Source organism: Physeter macrocephalus, chromosome 7 (genome assembly GCF_002837175.3).
Source record: "Physeter macrocephalus isolate SW-GA chromosome 7, ASM283717v5, whole genome shotgun sequence".
Lineage (NCBI taxonomy): Eukaryota > Metazoa > Chordata > Mammalia > Artiodactyla > Physeteridae > Physeter > Physeter macrocephalus.
The window spans coordinates 119,232,845-119,244,182 of record NC_041220.1 but is presented as its reverse complement, the minus strand read 5'-3'; the positions used below and the strand labels follow the sequence as shown (position 1 = coordinate 119,244,182).

The window sequence follows — 11,338 nt, the reverse complement described above, 5'->3', positions numbered from 1 at the left end:
AAATACTGGAGAGGGTGTGGAGAAAAGGGAACTCTCTTGCACTGTTGGTGGGAATGTAAATTGCTATAGCCACTATGGAGAACAGTATGGAGGTTCCTTAAAAAACTAAAAATAGAATTACCATATGATCCAGCAATCCCACTACTGGGCATATACCCAGAGAAAACCATAATTCAAAATGACACATGCACCCCAATATTCATTGCAGCACTATTTACAATAGCCAGGTCATGGAAGCAACCTACATTCCCATCAACAGATGAATGGATAAAGAATTTGTGGTACATATATACAACGGAATATTACTCAGCCATAAAAAGGAATGAAATTGGGTCATTTGTTGAGACGTGGATGGATCTAGAGACTGTCACACAGAGTGAAGTAAGTCAGAAAGAGAAAAACAAATATCGTATATTAACACATATATGTGGAACCTAGAAAAATGGTACAGATGAACCGGTTTGCGAAACAGCCACCCAAGTCCGGGAAGCGCAGCGAGTCCCATACAGGATAAACCCAAGGAGAAACATGCTGAGACACATAGTAATCAAATTGGCAAAAATTAATAACAAAGAAAAATTATTGAAAGCAGCAAGGGAAAAATGACAAATAACATACAAGGGAACTCCCATAAGGTTAACAGCTCCGCGTGGGGTGTGGGGATGGTGGTGTGATGAATTGGGCGATTGGGATTGACATGTATACACTGATGTGTATAAAATTGATGACTAATAAGAAACTGCTGTATAAAAAAATAAAAAAATTAAAAGTTGCAACCTTTTAATCACAAGGTTGATTCCCCAAGCCACCAACCTCCATTCTTAGGTGGGGTCCAAAAGCCGCCTCATCAACATAACAAAATATACCTTTATCACTATCTCACTTAGGAAATTCCAGGGTTTTGGGAGCTCTGTGCCAGAAATGGGGCCAATGATCAACTTCATATTTCTTATTATGAATCACAATATCACAAATAGGATACAGGATAAAACAGTTATGAGCCCAGATTTATTATAGGAGGATAAGTTAGTTACAGTCACTTGTTTATAATAAGATACACAAAACAATGTGAAACTACAAAAAGACAGGGGAAAAAATCTTTCAATAAAAGTTACAGTAGGAGGTGATAGACTAGGATTGGGAAACCAATTAGCAATCAACTGAGCAGATATAATGAGTATCTCTCCTAAGACAAGGTGGGCAAAAGGATGATGGAAGTGATTAGGTATTACTATGGATATAGAAGAACCAGAAGGTCCTCAAACTATACCTTTGAACTCAATAATTTCAAAAGGCCTTCAAAAATCACTTTAATCTACCAAGAAATCAATGTAAAATTCCACTACTTCTATAAAAATCTTATCCAGAATTTGAAGTGTTTACAATCTGGTTTAAGGGAAGAAAAGTAATGAAATACCTGGTGAATGGTACAAGACAAAATGTAGTTATGTTAAGTCCATTTCCACAGTACACACAAAAGTGGCTAAGGGAGTTTTAGGAAGAAAGAGACTCATTTGTGCTAAAACATTGGGAGGGCTTAAGAGAGATGGTGTAACTTTGACCAGATGGAAACCGATACGTGGGCCATTGCTGCCTATATTTTCACAGGAAAAATGTTCATCTCTACTATTTTATCAAAGAGACACAGAGCTATGTTCATTGGGTTCTAATATGAGGTAAGTGACATCCAGAGAGAAAGACCAATTATAAATTTTCTGTCTTCCAGAAATAAAACAAACTAAAACCACAGATATATCTGATAATCCTTTTTTAAACCATTCATCTAAAAATGGCCCATCACTCCAGCTTGGTTAGGAATATAAGAATCACAGGAAAGATCATTATAGTGATCTTTTTAATGAGACCTTATAATATCTTTGAAGAAGAAATGCTTAATGATTTTTCAAAAAAACTGTTTTGGTCCTGAATAAATATAGAAAACATTTTATAAATTGCAAGCTATTACTTTAATCATGAAATTCAGCTTTTGTGATTATGTTCATTTTTCATCTTTATGCTATGACCCAGTTTTACATAAAGTGACCAATTTAAAAAACATAGATGTTTTTTCTGTAGATCTGGTACCACATCTGTTCCCTACATACCTCATTCTTCTTTAGTATTATATACTTCTTATCAACTTTTCTCCCTACATAGACTTCAGCAATCCCTTAATAAACAGGTGTTTTAGTGGTTGTATAAGGCACATAAGTTATACCTGGACCCATTTTTATTTTACAGCTACACTTCTGCCAAATATTTTCTAACGGTAAAAATGAGTGAGACATATATACACTACCAAACGTAGGGTGGATAGCTAGTGGGAAGCAGCTGCATAGCACAGGGAGATCAGCTAGGTGGTTTGTGACCACCTAGAGGGGTGGGATAGGGAGGGTGGGAGGGAGGGAGACGCAAGAGGGAAGAGATATGGGAACATATGTATATGTATAACTGATTCACTTTGTTGTAAAGCAGAAACTAACACACCATTGTAAAGCAATTATACTCCAATAAAGATGTTAAAAAAAAATGAGTGATATCTGCAGAAAAATACAAAGAAATACCTATTTTATAGCCGGTCCTAGTGTAGTAGAATTTCTTAAGAAATGTGTGCAATCTCATTTAATGAGCTAATAGCTTCCTTTGCCTTCTTTTTCTTTTCACTTTTCAGTCTAGAGCCTTCCTCTCTGATTACTACCGAGATCATAATGTGGAACTGTCCAAACTGCTACACAGACTGGGGCAGCCTCTCCCATCATGGCTGAGACAGGAGCTACAAAAAGTGAGATAGCACTGGAGAGAAGAACCAAGGCTCCCAAGATACTGACTTTTACTATGAAACAGAAAAACAAACCCCCCCATCTTTTATCCCCTTAATGCCCTTGTGACTGTCAACAGAGGATCGTGTGAATAAATCTCCTTCTATCTTTTCCATAAAATGAAAACTGTTATATATGCGCTCATTGGCAATTACTAGCATCAATCCCTGTGTGAGCTTTTGAGAAATAATGTGGGGTTTTGTGGCATTACCCAGTTTCCAATGTGGGGATCATAACACAGCCCAGTTCCTCTGTTGACCATAAGGTTTCAGAAACTGTGTTTGACTGAGAACACTGATTTATATGCAAGAGACAAATTAGAATCTTGAGGAAAAGATAAGGACTGAGATATCTGTAAATGAGGCTAGTAGTAACCCAATATCTGAATTAAGGGCTTACGTTTTCCCTTGCTAATTTAAAAACAATTTTGCTTTTGTTATGAAATTATAAGTATAATCCTATACTCTTATTTTGAGCAGTTATTACTTATTATATTTAGCCCACACATGTTTTCCTCTGTTACTCCTCTTTATGAATTTCTTTGACTTGTTAAAGAAGTTGCAAAGTTGTAACCTCCCACATTTTTGGTTCTGTTTTCCTCTTATGGGAGGAGACTATCTGAAAATTTCCATATTCACTGACAATAGTATTTTCTCTGGCAAGGCATGCCATTCTCAGTGAATTTTGCATTATGGTTCCAACTGCGGCTATCAGAGATTTGGGGGGAAAATGAATGAGAAAGTGCATACTTTGCATAATATTAACTACTGTGTGTAAGGCCATCTTTCCATGGGTAAAAATCTTACCACACTATTAATCTAGGTATTTCCACCTTGACAATGATGTAGTATTTATATATTTTTTCACTATCCACAGAATAAAAAAAACTTTATTGATAAGACATGGAATGAAAATACCAATATGTGTTTACAGGTAGAAAGAGGCACTTGTGCCTTTTACGTAGTACATGTCAGTCATTTAAAGCATGGACTTTTATATGTGTCAGTACATATACTAATGCAGAATATTATGTTTTTAATGCCTATTTAGCAGACGAAATGTAATCTAAAACTTACCTCTTTAAACACCATGAATTCTCTAAATTAAACCATATTTCTCATCCATGGCATCCAAAAATTAATTTCTAGAGAAGAAGTGATGCTCTTCCTGTCTTAGAGTTATAGGTTACTCTCCCATTTGGAGGATTTTTGTCTCATTTGTCAATGAAGGTATGTTAAAGGTTTGTTAATCTTTTCCGTGATACATGAATGTAAAATTTCAGCGGAAACAGTAAATCAAAGTGGCTTTGGTAGCATTACCTATCAATCCATCCTTCCTCCAGAGTAATTTTTCTATAGGCTGTAAATAATATTACTTTCTCCTATAATTTGAGCAATTATGCTTGACATAATTCAATGTCTTCAAAGGAAACTGAAGATCATCGTTTCTGTTTATTTGTTGTTTGTGGTTTTAAGCAAACAATTCAAGTATGATCTAAAAGAGAATCAAGAAACAGGATTCACCTTTGGATCTATACTTCATTAAGATTTTTGTTTTTCTGTTGTTTTCCCACTGCATCTAAAGGCTCTTGACCTTTTTCAGAAAATGTTAAGATTTTTCTTGGGTATGAATTGATACAAATCACAAAACTGTTGCTTTTGTTGTTCTTTGTTCAGCGTGAGACTCAGTTTCTCCACCTTATTGTTACCTAGGTGAGCATGTGCTTGATAGCATTCCATTAAAGCACACTAAAATCGTAAGAATTGTGTATTTAGAACTCTAACTTTTGATTTATTTCGTGAAGTAGAGATTAACATTTTTTTTTCCAAGTGGGAAAAAAGAGTTATTTGTAGAAAAGAGGGGAGATACTTTTCATATTGAGTAAAATTCATATAATTCAAAGTCCACCTTATCACCAGATTTTTTTTAATGTAACTAATTTTCTGCATTTTCTTATTTTTTCTAAATAACGTATACAGTATCATTCACCTACCTACAAATAGCTGGGAGCAAAATTCCCACAAATTCAACTAGTCTTTTCTTCCCTGGTTCATTTCAATCAGTATGCACATTTTTCTTACTAAGATTGACAACGAAGACAAAACAAATTTTAATTATGTAATTCATCTCTTACAGTAAACTACTTAGAGGGACTCTGGGCTATGAGAAGATTATAATAAATCTGGAAAAATTTTAGTTTTAAGAATATCTTGGTTTTCTCAGTTTTTACCCACTGGCCACTTCAGAACTATTGACTCAATATTTAACATAGGTAATAGTTTAAATAAATTATCTTTCGTGGTCTTGAATGACATACTTTTTAAAATTTTAAAGAACTTCCTAAAACCTTTAAACAAGCCAATATTTCTCCTCTTTCCTTCTTTTTCTTTATTCCAACTGCCTAACTTACAAATATAATAGTTGATTACATTAAAAAGGTAAGGAACAATATTTGATTATAACCCTACATCAAAATATATTAATATATGCTTGTCAAATATCAGCCTCTAAAAATTATATTACAAATCTCATACAAAAACAAATTTTGTTTGTTTAACAATGGCCTCAAAACAAATAAGCAACAAAGAAGAATGCTAGTGAGAAAAATTTATACTCCTTCTAACACTGTATTTTTTTTCTACGAAAAAGATAGTTCTTCATCCAATAAGAGATTTTATTTGCCTTGATTTCAACAAACCCGTTCACATGTACCTCATGGAGTTTTTGTTCTTCTATCTCACTGTTTTAATATGATATAAAGTGACCTGCTTACCATGAGTGTCGATTTATTTTTAATTATGCAAACAATTTACACTCGAATAATATCTTATAAGCCTGCTTTTGGTGGCTAGATAAGATATTAACCATTTGCTTGATGGAGGTCCCTCAAAAACAATGCTGCGCAACGATTTCAAAAAGAAAAAAATCGAAGAGTCTTGCATATAGGATTTTACTTCAACTGTAGGAACACAGCTTGGCCATAGGTACGTATGTTTGTTCAGTATATGTATATATATGCAAATGAATATTTTCTTGTGTGAGCCAGTGAGGTGGGTGGGGAGAACATAAAGAGAACTCTGCATTTACTGAAATTGTTAAATAACTGATGTAGTACATGCATAACATATCTTCGGTTCTCACTTCTTCAGAATAAATATTACTGCTGGTATGGCCACTAGAGTAATGTTGTTTCTCCTCTAAAATCCAAGGTTTTCACCCATAGATGAATCTATTTCCTTCCCTTTGACTTGGTTTGCTCTATACATATTCCCTGAATTCCAAACATATAACAAGTGTAACCAGGAAATTATGAGAGTGGACTTTGGGTATCTGGGTTCACATCCCAGTTCTCCCTCGGGCAAGCTATGTGGCCTCGGACAATTTGTGGAACTTCCCTGAGTCACAGTTTCCTTTTTTGTAAAATAGAGACAATAAAGTATTACTCATTGGGTCACTGTAAACATTAAATGAGAATATATTTAAACAACTTAGCCCATTGCCTAATGTAGTTATGCTGGAACATGTTTGTTACAGAAATAATGTATAATATTCAAACCACTATCTCTTTTTTCATCAGACAAGAATATGTTTTTCTATTCCCTTTAATAATAAAACATATCTATCTTAAACATATAATTAACTGTATTTGGTTAAAATGAAAAACTGTCTTCACCATCATCATTCAAAAATAAATTTTGCATGGCTCCTTGCTATTGTTCTGATCAACATTCAGAGCAAAATCATTCCAGCTCAGTCCCTTCTATTGAAGTCTCTTTGTTCCTTTCCTCCTACCTACTTAATCCTCACTTTATCTAGTAAAATATCTTCCCCTTATCTTCTCTTTATATCTCTCTCTTCAAATTTTTTGCAACCCAACAGATCCTCTATCAGGAATATCAAGTCTAGAGGTACAACTCCCTCAAAGGAAAGTCATAAAATTTAATGAAGAGATACATATAATAATAAATCAATGCTTAAAGATACTAGATAGTTTAAAATTACAAGAAAATTTATCTGAATTCTCTACGAGTCTTTATTTCCAACTTCACCTCTTGTGATAAGATCTCCTTTCCACAAATGAAGCATTCTATTATATAATATATTGCTTCCTATTATATTTATTAACACCAAATATTTTTTTTTTTTGCATTTTTCATTGCAAATGTCTGGTATTTCAGGCCCCCAATAAGACATTTATATAAATAGTTAATTTCCATTCAAAAATATTTTACTGGGGCTTCCGTGGTGGCGCAGTGGTTGCGCGTCCGCCTGCCGATGCAGGGGACACGGGTTCGTGCCCCGGTCCGGGAAGATCCCACATGCCGCGGAGCGGCTGGGCCCCCCACATGCCACAGAGCGGCTAGGCCCGTGAGCCATGGCCACTGAGCCTGCGCGTCCGGAGCCTGTGCTCCGCAACGGGAGAGGCCCCAAAAGTGAGAGGGCCCTGTACCCCAAAAAAAAAAAAAAAAAAAAAATTTACTGTTTCTCATATTTTATTTAATACAATATGTCTAAAATATTATTTCAACATGAAATCGATTTAAAAATTATTAATGAGATTTTTATACCCTTGTGGTCATACTGAACCTTCAAAATCTAATCTGTATTTTACTTGCATAGCACATAACAATTTTGGACTTGCCACATTCCAAGCGCTTGATAGCCACATGGGGCTAGAGGTTTCTATGTTGGACAGCACAGCTCTAATCTCTATTCTCTTCATCTACTTGTTTTTGATCACCTCCTATTCACCCCAATGGTGAGAGCTGAATTCTTGCCCTACAGTTATCAGGGGACGCCAAACACACAACTCCCAATACTGAACAGGTGGGATCAACAGCAGTTTATTTGTTACATATACTCAACAGCCTGGGAAGAGGACATTGCACACCATGCCAGATGCCAAAGGGGCTGCACTTGGGAAGAAATGAATAACCAGGGCTGTGAGAGACAAGCTTTGTAGCACCAAGAGGTTGAGGTGGCCCTTGGTTCCCGCAAGAACATGTAATTGGCTAGTTTGAGTAATTCTCAGGCTGGCAGGGAACTGAAACCCACTTTCAGGGACAAGCAGAAACTGTACCTGGTCCACTTGATAAGGACAAGTTTTGGCTAGGGTACCTTGCCCACAGGAGCAGAAAGGGAGCAGACTTTGTGGGTAGGCCATTTAAGATCATCCCAATTTTCCCAGATGTCAACAAAGTATGAAATATTGAGTCAATTTAGGCTTCATACCATACCTCTAACCACTGTTTTGCTACAGGCTCTCCTTATCGCTCCTAGAATTTTGTCACACACTCTGACCTGGAGCTGTCATTTCTGTCTAAATCACACACCACACTAATGTTGGAATGGTCTTTATAACTTGTAAATAGGATCAAACTATTCTTTACCCTAGAAAACCTTCAAATGTTCCCCAAACATAAAGGACAATATGCAAACTCCAATATATATTCCATAAAGTTCCTTTATGATCTGTGATTTTGTCTACCTGGCCATTCTTATTTCACAATCTTTAAAAATTACATTCCAAATTCTAGTAACAACCACCTATTTACAATTCTCCAATTACCTCATGATTTTTACATCTCTAGGCCTTTGTACATGCTGCTGCCTAGAACACTTGAATTCGCATTGCTAATTCACTAACACAGTACCACTTTGAATTTCAAGCAACCTGCCTGTCCCTTCCCTTTTGCTCTCCAATTCCTTCATATCTAAATCACAGAAGTATCAGGCTTCCCAATGTTGCATCTCTGGCCTTAAGTTGTACCAGAAATCTTCCATTTCCCTTGGCATTAGGCCCTCAATATCCGGGTAATAATGATAATATATTTATCACTATAATTCCAGCAGCTGGTTTGATATTCTTAGATTACACCATTATTGTTTCACCTACATCGTAGTGTTGTCTACGTGCTATACTGTAAATTATTAGAATGAGAGATGTCTTTTCCTTTTTTCGTCTCTCATGCGTAACACAGTACCTGGAACAAGATAAGTAATTGTTAAATGAACATATGCATTACTTCATATCTTTATACTAGTAAGAAATGAACTTCAATCTGTAAGCATAAAACTTATACAAAGTCATTCTCTCACTCATAGCACCAAGGTGTACGTATTCATGGCTGTTTGCATTTAAAGGCATTGCCTGTTCTCTAAAAGAGTCTTTATGTTTGTACATCCCAGTTGCCTATTCTTATCTAACAAGACCAGCCAAAGAGACCAAATTAAACATCCCTAGACATATCAGGAATTGAACTACCCTGACTGTTGTTTTTTTATATTGGTTTAAAGATCTCACAGTAGTGCTTCCTACAAATATGTTTGTTTGCAATCAGTACAAAGCTAAGAGCCTCCTGTCTACAATGCACTTCATGTGGTAAAAGTGCATGGCTTAGAATTAAAATGAGTTCAACATGCTGAAGGGGATAAGAGATCATTGACTTGGTATTTGACCATTGAGGCCCTTGAGTTTTAAAGATTTATTTTTCCTACTGACAAAGAAAGTAATGCTAATTGTTTAATGATACATGTAAAATGTCTGTGGAAACACTGCCAAGAAAAAACATAGGTGGAACTGCTATGTCACAAACGTTGGCACTTTCTTTTTTAAATCAAGTGGAATTCAAATATTGCCATATAATCAGATATGTCCATGCAAATGCAATTATTTCTAGGATATTCTTAATTATATAAGACTTCATTCTCATTTTCTTAAATCTTAAAATCTTTTTGGAATTCTAAATGGTACACCAAGAATAAGACACTAGCTGCAGGGTAAGACTATACAGCAGAAAAGAAACGCCAGAAGCCAATCTGCAAGTATATAAGAGAATCAGGACTACATTTTTGTGTATACCAATGACCATTTCTAGATCACATGAGTTGGTATAAGAGACCAAAATCACTGTGTGTTGTATAATTGTCAGCAGTGATTTCAGAAGAGCAGGAAGAAACCTCAACTACTTCTGACCTGGAGCAAGAGAAGGCATCTTAGTACCTGGACCAAATGTACCAAGGAGAGGAAAGGAAGGGTGTGTCAGGAGAAGGTGTGTCAGGAGAGGAACTTTTATATTGAGTATATTTTCCCCCATTTTATTTGCTGATGAAGATGGACCACAAGTCAAGGAGAGCGTAGTGTGTGTTGGGGAGTGTTGGAGGTGGGGGGCTTATTGTAACACAGCATTTGAGGTTCAAAACCAACAGATTGTGGTTTGTCTACGTTATTTAAAATAAGCTCTCTTCACACTATGCTCTATGGAGTGAAGCCATAGACATGTTTTTCTTTCTGAACTTCCAGGTAAGAAAGTCTACGGACTAAATGCTCACAGGTCTAAATCAATTGTAATTCTCTCCTACATGTTCCCAGGACGTTGCCTGGAAATCACACAGAGTCTTATCCAGAAGCCTTTAACATCTCGAAATTAAACATATGCAAACCTATAGCTATGTACTGAAGAGATAAATAATGTTCCCACAGACCAGACCCTGAGGACACTTGGTTCCCATTTCAGTAGCACAGGGAAGCTAAAAAGAAATATAACAATAGACTTAGTTAATAAGAAATTATGCCTTTGTCACAGGTAACATACAATGTATACAATCACCAGCCACCTCTTCCCTCAGCCAACTGTAATCAATATAAAAAAGCAAGCGTTTAGCATTTCCTGTGCTATTCTCTGAAATGAACCAATGTGTATGAACCCCTCATGATTTCTGTAACAAAGTCTATCAAACCATTTTAAGCTATTTCAACCTGAAGAAGCCCAGTGCATAACGTGTTATATGGAATTCTGAAGCCAGAGTCAAAGCTCAACTCCTGGCAATACCACTTATCCACCGTGTGAGCTTTTCCTCAAGCACATTACTTACACTCAGTATGCTACAATTTCCTCATCTCCACATTGCAGATACTAATATCAGCTACCCCTTCAGGTTATTGTGATGATTATATGAGTAAAAATACATAAAAGCACCTAGAACAGTAGCTGGCCATTATAAGAGTGTTTGCTATTATTAGCTACTTTGTGCATATCTATTTCAAAATTCATATTTCAAAATGCATAGCCACACTTTAAAATTCTAGTTCTCTCAACTATTTTTATGTGGTTGACCAAGTTATGGGATTCTTATGAGTCTCATTTCTTCCTGAATAAAGAATTGAGGATAGGAACCTAAGACTAGAGCACAGATAAAAGAAACTAAAGTCCAAGATCTAAGAATAAAAAATTATAATTGAATACTGAAATTAAATTCAATTCAAGTTTCCTGGAAGGGATGGATTTATTCACAACACTGAGAGAATGTGCAAAGTAGATCATCATATTTACAAAGAACAACACAAAATTGTTTAAGTGTTATTATTGAGAAATAATAGAAAAGAGACGTTCCAATTGATAAGTTATAGAAAATATCAACCTAATTTTTTTTTGTTTTTTTTTTTTTTGCGGTACGCGGGCCTCTCGCTGTTGTGGCCTCTCCCGTTGCGGAGCACAGGCTCCGGACGCGCAGGCTCA

General features: G+C 35.8%; 1 protein-coding gene across 1 annotated transcript in view; it reads left to right on the top strand.

Annotated features, from left to right (window-relative positions):
* Positions 1-2,791, top strand: part of LOC102986434 (bifunctional heparan sulfate N-deacetylase/N-sulfotransferase 4) — a 157,222-nt gene extending 154,431 nt beyond the window's left edge. The window contains exon 12 of the mRNA XM_028491537.1: positions 2,672-2,791. Coding sequence (XP_028347338.1) covers positions 2,672-2,791 — 120 coding nt within the window. The remainder of the gene's footprint in view (positions 1-2,671) is intronic.
* Positions 2,792-11,338: the final 8,547 nt, after the last annotated feature.